An 11,422-nucleotide genomic window follows, 5' to 3' on the forward strand; every position below is an offset into this window, starting at 1 on the left:
AAAGGTTTAAAAGTAATATCAGGAAGTATTACTTTACTGAGAGAGTAGTGGATGCATGGAATAGCCTTCCTGCAAAAGTGGCAGCTGCAAATACAGTGAAGGGGTTTAAGCATGCATGGGATAGGCATAAGGCCATCCTTCATATAAGATAGGGCCAGGGGCTATCCATAGTACTCAGTATACTGGGCAGACTAGATGGGCCAAATGGTTCTTATCTGCCGACACATTCTAGGTTTCTATATGTATAATTTTTTTGGTAAATAAATTCCATTAGTCCATTCACAATGTCATGCTCTTCCAGAGGTTTTTGTAAGATTATTGGGCAGTTTCTCTGCCTACAAGATATCATCACAGATGCTTGGTTTACTTTTGCAGTTCTCAAAACTGAATTTGACTCAGCAGAGATCACATGCCTCTTCTTCACAGCTAAAATGTTATAACATGAACAGAATTGAGAAAAATACCTTAATCCTAACTTCTACAAACCTATGAATGCAGAATCAACCTAATCAAACTAATACGAAAAGTTGTTTAAATCTTCATCTACTTGCATATTATAAGTTATACCAGCAAGAATTAGTCTTTATGTAGAAAACTATGATTTAAATCAAATCCACCCTATGGATGATCTGGCAAACTATCTGCCAAATACAGGCTACAGTGTGTATACAAAGATAGCTGTCAGTCACTGATGGCTGTACACAGGGGAGGTGTTATCAGTGATTGATAGTATTCTTTGTGCAAGTGTGTATACAGACATTGCTGTCAGCCACTGATAACACCCCCATGAACAATGAAGTCAGAAAAACCAAATATATAAATGTACAAATTACAAGTTTTACTGAATCTTTTCCACATAAAACTATCTGCTCAGCTCCTCCTGCTCTATAACATGCTGCCTGCAGACTGCATTTATTTTTTTGTGGTGACAGGTTCTCTTTAAAAGGGTTTCCAAGAATGAAATATTGATGACCTATCATTAGGATAGGTGATCAATATCAGATCAATGGGGTCCAACTCTCAGCCATCCCACAAATTAGCTCTTCATAGTATACCAAACATAGTGCAGTACACTGTATACACCGAGTCAGACCTCCAAGGATATCCAAGTACAATATAAGCATGACATCTACACATACATCACCAATATATAACCAATAATGCAATGAAGTATGATTATAGACAACTTACATCTACTCCGCCAAACAAATCAAACGTGTAGGTGTTTGGAAAGGGGGATTCCGCACCAGACTTCTTCTCTTCTGTTACAATTGCCATCGCTTCCGCAGAAAGTAGAGGAGACACTTCCTGATTTTGAGAAAACACATCACTTCGGTTTAACAGAGCAATTGCATCATGCAACCTACGATTAAACAGATCTGGCACTATTAAAGGAATAAGGAGCTATTATAACAATTTGATTGACAGGGCCAGGCTAGATGACTATGCAGGAACATGGCCCTGTCAATCAAGGGAGGAGCAAGGGTGCACAGGGTGGCTTGAGCCCACCCTAAGTGCACTTAAAAGGGCATCTGGCTGCAGATCTGTACCTATGAAACTGGCAACGAGAACAGAATGGGAGACAACTGGTGGTGTTCGCACCAACTAAAATAGGACTTCCAGGTCCGGTCACAGATCCGGGCTTCCTAGTCTGAAACATGGTCTGGACTACAGCATCCGAGAAACCCTGAGCCCTTAGTACAGCGGCTTCAACAGCCATGCCGTTAAATGTAGCAACCCTAAATTCAGGTGGACGATCGGTCCCTGCGAAAAGAGGTCCTCCCAAAGGGGAAGATGACAGGGTTCATCGGTGAGGAGGGAGACTAGGGATGCGTGCCATACTCTGCGTGGCCAGTCCGGGACCACGAGAATGACGGGCAGACTTTCGGACCTGATCTTCCAGAGAAGACGCGGAATGAGCGGAAGAGGATGGAACATGTAAGGAAACAAACTGCGTCCACAGGATTAAAAGGGAGTCTGACACCTGAGCAAGAGGATCCTTGGACCTCGCGATGAAGTTCTCTACCTTGTGGTTGAAGCGGGAGGCCATGAGATCCACATCCAGCCATCCCATTGCTTGCAGATCGCGAGAAAGACCTGTGGATGCAGAGCCCATTCGCCGGGATCAAGTCTCTCTCGGCTGAGAAAGTCAGCGATCCAGTTGTTGATGCCGGGCATATGAACTGCCGACACAGCTGGAACATAGCTCTCCGCCCAGGAGAGGATGAGCGCTGCTTCCAACATGGCTGCGGGGTTCTGGGTGCCACCCTGGAGATTTAGATATGCGACTGCCGTAGAGTTGTCGGATTGAACCCGAACTGGACACCCCCGGACACGGTCCATCTAATGAACCAGAGAGGCGAATCGCCCACAATTCTAGAATATTGATCGAAAGGGAGCGTTTCTCGCGGGACCAGGTGCCCTGGACAGAGAGATTTCCAGAACTCCCCTCCAGCCTTGGAGACTGGCGTCAACACTATCCAGCGGAGGGGAAGGAAGGAGCGGTCTGATGTCAGCATCAGAGACATCAACCACCACCAAAGGTCTCGGCGCATCAGGGCAGGGAGACGGATAAGTCAATCCAGGGAGGCCGGGGAACGGTCCCAAATGGTCAGAATGTGCCGCTGAAGAACCCTGGTATGGAACTGCGCGTAGGGCACTGCTTCGAAGGAAGAGACCATGTAGCCCAAAGCCCTCATGCACTGGCGAAGAGTGGAGAGTTTGTCCGGGGGCACGAATATCTTGGCCCAATTGGTGTCGAACAGCATGCGCAGAAACATCAGCTGTCGAGATGGGTGAAGACATGACTTTGACAGATTCAGAACCCACCTGAAGCGTTCCAGGGTGTCCCGGACTATGCGTAGGCTATCTGCCGTTGTCCGGATTGACGGACCCTTGATCAGGATTACGTCCAAGTACGGAATCGCCACTATGCCCCTGGCATGAAGCAGAGCCATGACTGAGGCCAGAAGCTTGGTAAAGACCCTGGGAGCTGTGGCAAGACCAAACAAGAGGGCCACAAACTGGTAATGGAAAGGTCCCACTGTGAACCGAAGATATTTCTGGTGACTGCAGATGGGAACATAGACATAAGCGTCCGTGATGTCTATTGAGGACAGGTACTCCCCCGGGTCCATGGATGCAACGACCGATCGCAGGGACTCCATCCGGAAAGCAGAGCCGAAGGAAGTGGATGAGGGCTTTGAGGTCTAGGATGGGACGGACTGTACAATCCTTTTTGGGAACCACAAAAAGATTGCAGTAGAATCTGCGAAAACGATCTTGAAGCGGAACTGGAACAAACACTCTCTGCCGCAGAAGGGAGAGAATAGCCTGAAAAAAAGGAGCGGGCGCTTGAGGGAGAGGTCGGGAGGGACGAGCAAAAAAAAAAAAAAAAAAAAAAAAAAAAAAAAAAAAAAAACAGGGAGGAGGTGGGGACCGGAACTCCAGTTTGTAACCCTCCGAGATGACTTCTCGTACCAAGGCATCCGAGATGTGAGCTAGCCAAACATGCTGGAACAGATGAAGACGACCTCCCACTCGAGGAGAGGGTGGTCTGGCCCGTTTTGCAGGCTGTGATGGGGAGTAGCAAAGGGGCCCCAGAGTCTGACTGGTCAGAGGGTGGGCGCGTGGCCAAACGCTCCAGCATTCATTTCCACAATGGCCCTGTTGGACTGGGAAATGTCCCGCACCATCTTAGACAGAGAGCGCACCCACTCCGGTTCTACCATTGGCTGGGCAGGGGGAGCAACTGGGACAGGGTCAGAGCCACTTGGCGGTGGAGCAGAGGGGATCCAACTGACCGATGGGAAGTTTGAGCAACAAGAAGCACATGCAAAATGTTGAACGGAAGGGACCGCCAACTTTGGGACCTGGGATTGGACAAAGTGAGTACCTGTGGTGAAAGATAAGAGGGCTAAAGTTAAACCCTGTAGGAAGGGAGATGGGGGGGGGGGGGGGGGGGGGGGGAGTTTACCCGGCCTGTGTCCCTTATTGCAGCCTGTCCGGAAAAAACCTGGTGCCAGAGTCCGCAGAGGTCCTCCAGAGAAGGAGATGGGCGGAGTCAGAGAACAAGCGCAAATTCGCACCAGGAAGCTAGATGAAGGAGGGGGGGATAATTCATGCCCCGCCCCCATAATGGAGTCAGCCATCCGCGATAATTAAAAGGAGCGGTGGCGCACCCACTGGAGGTCTCTCCTTCCCACCCCCATATAGCTGTGCTGCCGCAAAGACGCCCGGCTGAGCGGAGGTGTCGGCCGGGAGAGAAGTACCCACGGTGAGCGAATCTGAAGTAGGCCGCAGTAGAAGCTGGGGCCTCAATTCACAAGCGGCCCCGGCAGAGGAGAGAGAAACCGGTGGGGGCGGGCGTCCCGGGGAGGAGGGCTACCCTTCACCTGAGAAGGGTGAGATGGGGGTTGGAGCCAGGAATACTTACCCATCTGGCGTGTTCTGCCCCCGCTGGTTCCAGCCGGGTCACCACCTTCGGTGTGCGGCCCCTTGGGGAGGGCTGCTACACCGGAAACAGAGGGGACTTGTGGGCAGCTGTGGTGACCCGAAGGCTGGCGGGATGCAGAGGCTTTAGGAACCTCTGGTCCTCCTTGACTTCTGGAGACCGGGAAGGAGCAGCGGGCTTGGGGACCCCCTGGTCTCCCGTCTCCTGGGCAAGAGTGCAGGCAGCTAGGACTGCCTGTAATCCCGCTAGAAGAAAAATAAATAAATAAATAAATAAATAAATAAAATAATTAAAAAGTCAGCAGGCCTGCAAAGCAGGGAGGTCTGCCTCCTACGGACACTAAGCTAAAACTGTTTTAGCTTAGACCCTGTAGGAAGGGTATAGCTGGAGGAAGGAGTTCACACTTTTGTGCTTAGTGTCCGCCTCCTAGTGGCAACAGCTATACCCATGGTCAAGCCTGTGTCCCCCAAGGATACGGACGAGAAACATGATTTTTATCAGCAATATGGGCACATAGGAACATGGGACCAACACAGATGCCTTCAGCTCCAAGCGCACATGCAGCAGATCAGCCAGGTTCATAGGAACAAAACTGCTGACAGATGCCTTTTAACTGCTCATTTACATGTGGATTAAAAGTAAGTTTCTCCAGAATGAAGCACCAGATCTCTAAGTGAAAAGTATCATTGCATTCAGCCAAGCTAGCTATACAAGGCATGAATGCCCTGAAATGACCAGAGCGGCTGGTCGCAGATGCACGCGTCCGCTCCATTAATTTCTATGGGAGCTCCAGACCCCACTATCTCTGGGACTACTATAGCGGGGTCCCCTGTGGATAGGGAATACTTATTACCAACCGGAATACCCCTTTAGATCTCTCAACACTATGCAGAAATAAGCAGAAAGCTCCTATATGGCATGTTATAAATATACTAAGCCATTAGTAAAGGATATTATAATAGTCATGAGTTGTAGCTTTCATGCGTGTGACTAAACTGCCCTTTATTAGAGACATCACATAGTAAACTCCATTCTTCAAGCGGCACTGCGCCGTATTCAAGGGAGGAAAGTCTGTACCTTCAGGATGGGCTGGCACTGGGAGAGGTCACTGTTGAGGTGGCTGCCGTCATACAACTTGCGCAGGTACAGAGGAATACTGTTCCACTTGGCCTGTTTGTCCCTTTCTTTCAGCAGCTCCTCAGTAATCTATGAAGTACGGGAGACGATAGATTAGATATTAATGCTCAATGGATAGATGCACATATTAGACAGCGCCTTACCATACAACAGGCAATACACAGACATGAACAAGCACAAGGACAGTTTTACAATAAAAATTTGAAAAAACTTAACAAAAGTGTCTCGAGTTTCCACTAAAGAGAGAACAGAGCTGTCTGCTCTGGCGCCATTCTCTGGATTAGATCCAGTGCCGGCTGCAAACAGCTGATCGTGGGGGTGCTGGATGTCAGACCCCCCCCCCCCAAATCTGATACTGATAACCTATCCTAATAAGTCATCAATATCAAACCCACAAAAGCCCTTTAAGTCAATAGGACTGAACTGCAATACCAAGCACGGCCACTACTATAAGTATGGAGCTGTGCCTGGTAACTGGGGGCGTGGCACTCGCCAGACCATGGAGGCCCCTTGAATCGGCTGATCAGTCAGCCCCCAACCAACTGGATGCTGATGGGCTATCCTACAGAAAGGGAAAATACAAATGTGATAGCACTCTGCATCCATGGAGTCATGCACACCTGACCAGTCAATCTGTCCTGGAGGCTGGTTTTAAAGTCAGTATAAAACTGAGTCTGCTTATATAGAACCTACCAGTGGCCATTTGGCTCCAGGAGAAGTATATAGTGGGCTCAGCATGCATGTTGGTACTTGCATCCCTGGATCCGATGAAAGCTGTAATGGCACCGGACGGGGTTAAAAGCAGAGTGTGCTTGGCGTGCATGCTGCACCTGCATTCCCTGGACTTTGTGTGGCTGTCATGGCCCATAAACAGGTAGGAACTAGTGTTAGGGACCACTCCATAGAGGCGACCTTGACGTGGTGAGTGGCTTATTACACTTTGGCCAAAATGTACACCAATGCCTCATCCAGCATGGAGGCAGGGCAGAATGCTGGTTGCAGAGTGCCATCACATTTGTATTTTCCGTTTGTATATGTATTTCGCCATAGTGATGTGCACCTGCATACAGGTTGTGCTGACTCAATCCCCCACATTTATCCTACAGAAAGGCCATGAATATCAAGGTGCCAGGAAACCCTTTAATAATCAGTGTGCTAGATCAGCGCCCAAGAACCACCGAAATAAAACACACAAAAAAAACAAAAAAAAAACTATTACCTTTCGATTTTTGGGTTACGAGTGGCCCCTATCATACAGTTAAAGGAGATGTCCAAGATTTTAATACAGATGACCTGTTCCTGATCAGTGGGGTCTGACTCCCAGAAATCCCACCTATAAGCTGTTTGAAGGGGGCTTTAGCACTCAGGCCTCTTGGTTATTTACTAGGCACAGTGCTGCATGTTCTGTAGTGGCCGTGTGTGGTACTGCAGCCCTATTCTATTCAAGTGGAGGGGACAGAGGTCTGTTCAGTACCAAGAACAGTCACAGGCTGCATCCCTCGTCCGAGCCGACCCCCGCTCATCTAATATCAATAACCTATCTCACATAGGTCATCAAGGATTAAAATTTCAGACATCTCCTTTAATTGTCTCAGAAATCTATAGGTAATATGTTATTTTTGGGGAGATTATGCCAGTTTATTTCTGGACCCATTATATGAGACTCTTGTGTTTTATAATTCTATCACTGGAATTATTAGGTGTAAAGACCAGATTTACACGTCTGCAAAGAGATTTGTATTTCTAGTTTTCCAAGCTTTAGTGTTATTTTATCACAATATTACTGGTCTGCTCCGAAGCAGTTTTTTCAGCAATTTCTTTCATACAGACATGTCTGACATTAAGGGGGTTATCCCCCTATTCACAGAACAGGAGAGGAGTGTTAAATCAGTGGGACCCCCACCGATCATGAACACGGGGGCCCATGATGTTCGTAGAGCCCCCTCCCCGGAAATGATTGGATCAGCCGGTCAGCCATGCGCTCAGCAGCGGCAATCATTTGTATGGCAGTTCTGGAGATAGACAAGTGCTGAACTCGGTTATCCACAGAACTCCCATAGAAAGGAATGGAGCGGCTGAGTGCATGACAGACCGGCCGCTCCGATCATTGTGCTCCAGGGGACATGGGGCCCCTGGTCTAATGACTGGTGGGAGTCTCAGTGGTAGGATCCCCACTGATCTAATAGTTATTCCCTGCACTGTGAATAGCGGGCAACTTAATAGAGCCGGGATCGGCCATTCAATAGAGCCGGGATCGGCCATTCAATAGAGCCGGGATCGGCCATTCAATAGAGCCGGGATCGGCCATTCAATAGAGCCGGGATCGGCCATTCAATAGAGCCGGGATCGGCCATTCAATAGAGCCGGGATCGGCCATTCAATAGAGCCGGGATCGGCCATTCAATAGAGCCGGGATCGGCCATTCAATAGAGCCGGGATCGGCCATTCAATAGAGCCGGGATCGGCCATTCAATAGAGCCGGGATCGGCCATTCAATAGAGCCGGGATCGGCCATTCAATAGAGCCGGGATCGGCCATTCAATAGAGCCGGGATCGGCCATTCAATAGAGCCGGGATCGGCCATTCAATAGAGCCGGGATCGGCCATTCAATAGAGCCGGGATCGGCCATTCAATAGAGCCGGGATCGGCCATTCAATAGAGCCGGGATCGGCCATTCAATAGAGCCGGGATCGGCCATTCAATAGAGCCGGGATCGGCCATTCAATAGAGCCGGGATCGGCCATTCAATAGAGCCGGGATCGGCCATTCAATAGAGCCGGGATCGGCCATTCAATAGAGCCGGGATCGGCCATTCAATAGAGCCGGGATCGGCCATTCAATAGAGCCGGGATCGGCCATTCAATAGAGCCGGGATCGGCCATTCAATAGAGCCGGGATCGGCCATTCAATAGAGCCGGGATCGGCCATTCAATAGAGCCGGGATCGGCCATTCAATAGAGCCGGGATCGGCCATTCAATAGAGCCGGGATCGGCCATTCAATAGAGCCGGGATCGGCCATTCAATAGAGCCGGGATCGGCCATTCAATAGAGCCGGGATCGGCCATTCAATAGAGCCGGGATCGGCCATTCAATAGAGCCGGGATCGGCCATTCAATAGAGCCGGGATCGGCCATTCAATAGAGCCGGGATCGGCCATTCAATAGAGCCGGGATCGGCCATTCAATACAGCCGGGATCGGCCATTCAATACAGCCGGGATCGGCCATTCAATACAGCCGGGATCGGCCATTCAATACAGCCGGGATCGGCCATTCAATACAGCCGGGATCGGCCATTCAATACAGCCGGGATCGGCCATTCAATACAGCCGGGATCGGCCATTCAATACAGCCGGGATCGGCCATTCAAGGTCTAAGGAGAAAGTCAGCAGAAAAAAAAATCTCATATCTTCAGAATGCTGGAAAAAAAGCCACAAAGAAAATCTACAGTCCAAGCCAACATCTGACTGCCAATAAATGCTGCGCACGATACGGTATTTTCTCTTGGATCTAATCCTGGCTTTGGCCCACAGGAAGAAAATAAAATAAAAATCTGCATCGTTCTCATCATAATCACTAATATAGCAGTATGCAAACAGTGACTGGAAATCGCATTAATGGGTGTTATCCCACAAAAAGCATTACTATGCAATAAATAAACTTGTTATTTTTTATACACGTTACTTTTTCCTCTCTGGTGGCGCCCCCTGCTGTTTATCCTTCTAGTCCACCCTTTCCTGCATTCAGATCTGGACTGATGTGCTCAGTAGCTTCCCTCCTCTCAGCGCTGGTGATCTCATAGTGAAGAAACATATAGGGGTCTCTCTAGACAGCGGAGAAGGGAATTGGGTGGGGGGGGGGGGGGGAATTACATAACATATGTATATATAAAACCCCTTTAAAAGTAGTTGCCCCATCAGGGCCTCCCCTATCTATACAGCCTATTAGGCTACATTCACACAATAGTGAAAAACTTACGTGTTATGGACATTTTTTTAATGGCCGTCACACGTCCGTTTTAAGAACAATGGTCATCTATGGGGTTATTCACATGGCGTATGGACATCATGTAACTACCTTTACCCTGAAGCGGTCACAGCAGGATAAAGCTCTGCCCGAGGCTTCCTATGGTGAATCTGGAGCAGGACCAGTGATGATCAGCAGATTCCATACTAAAAAGGGGTGTGCGGTAGGATAGGGCCTGTTTCACAATTGCGTTTTTGCTTCCAGTTTTGAGATTCAGCAGAGGGTCTCAAAACCGGACCAAAACGGTTCGGTTTCATGTTAACACAACCAGATGCATCCGTTTTGCTGCCGGAACCAGTTTGTTCCACTTGGCAGAGCAGAAACAAAACCGCAGCTTGCAGCTGTTTTGAGTCCGGTCCAAAAAAAATAAAACTCAACAAAACAGAATAGAACGCATCCTGGTAAGTTTTGTATTATCTCCGTCCAAAATTCCAGATAAGTTGCCGGAATGCCGGATCCGGCATCAATTTACATTGAAATGTATTAGTGTTGGATCCGGAATTAAAAATACCGCAATGCTGGATCCGCATGCTCAGACGGGTAAAAATGTAAAAATATATATATATATACACAGTATGCGAAATACGTCAGAACACAGACACCAAGGACGTGTGTCTGTGTTCTGACGTATTTTGCATACTGTATTGGGTGGATCCAATGGAAGCTACAGGGATGTGTCCACGTCAAATATGTGACGTGTCTGTATGTGTGCATTGTTTGAATCGCTATTCAGACTTTTACCTATGCTGGGTGATAGGTTTTGTAATAGGAATTATAAGGAGAGAAAGAGGCGCAAGGCATTGCTCTAATGAGTGCCCTAACTTAAAATGGCGGTTTAGACCTGTGGGGTGGCGCGGACGACTGGTGCAGCGCACTGACGCATGCATGACGTGCGTGGTGGGTGCTGGCGCGGTTAATCGGGCGTCATCATGTTGGGTCTCCGCCCATGGGTGACGCATGTTGGTTATGTACTGCGTCACAAGGGAGGAAGGACTGACACATGCGCATTGAGGAGGAGTAGACGCGGAAGAGTGGCGTGCCTCCATAGAAGTAAAGACGCCTTCTCCTTGTACCTCTATACATAAATCCCCAGCAAGGTAGTATAGTATTTAAGTTTTTAACCGCACTGTTCACTTTATTACATGCACTTTTATACACTTATTATGATTCTGAATAATCACTATTGAAAGTACCAGTAATACGCACTGAGATTTATTGGTACGTATGTTAACATGTGGAGTTAATTATATGAATTGCTGCTCATCCGAGAAGGGGAGTGCACTGCTGTTGTATTGGTTAATGAATTACCTTGTCACGATGTGAAGATGTATTTATACAGGCACGTATGCACTTTATGTTCACCTGACTTGAGAAAGGTTCTGTGAGAGAACCGAAACGTTGTCATTTTTCGACATGCGTGAATAAACTGCACATTTTTTACTTCAAGGAGTGCTGCGGATTTTCTGTGTATATAATTAATCCATTTCTCCGGATGATATCCGGAGAGACGGATCCGCATCCGTTTACAAATGCTGTCCGTTTGCATGCAGATTGCCGAATCCGGCAGGCAGGCAGTTCCGGTGACCACTCTGCCGCAAGTGTGAAGTAGCCTTACCTAGATGATCAGTTATACCGCCCACACTTTTTGGCATATGAGCTTAGACATACACCCTGACGGGGGCCATTGACTTCTGCGCACCCAATGTATGCCAGAGCGGCGTCCTGTTGGCACATTTTGGCCTGGCATGCATCATCCTAGCTTTGTCTTCACTGTACAGGAAACTGAAGTCTGCTGTGCTTTCCTAT

At 48.4% G+C, this 11,422-nt stretch overlaps 1 protein-coding gene across 1 annotated transcript in view; it reads right to left on the reverse strand.

The window, feature by feature from the left end:
- Positions 1 to 11,422, reverse strand: part of LOC121003260 (transient receptor potential cation channel subfamily C member 4 associated protein) — a 36,157-nt gene that overhangs the window by 20,114 nt on the left and 4,621 nt on the right. Inside the window, exons 2-3 of the mRNA XM_040434954.1 lie at positions 5,531 to 5,659; positions 1,192 to 1,308 (exon numbers count right to left, since the gene is read on the reverse strand). Coding sequence (XP_040290888.1) covers positions 1,192 to 1,308; positions 5,531 to 5,659 — 246 coding nt within the window. The remainder of the gene's footprint in view (positions 1 to 1,191; positions 1,309 to 5,530; positions 5,660 to 11,422) is intronic.

This window comes from Bufo bufo, chromosome 6 (assembly GCF_905171765.1).
Source record: "Bufo bufo chromosome 6, aBufBuf1.1, whole genome shotgun sequence".
In the NCBI taxonomy this organism is placed as follows: Eukaryota; Metazoa; Chordata; class Amphibia; order Anura; family Bufonidae; genus Bufo; species Bufo bufo.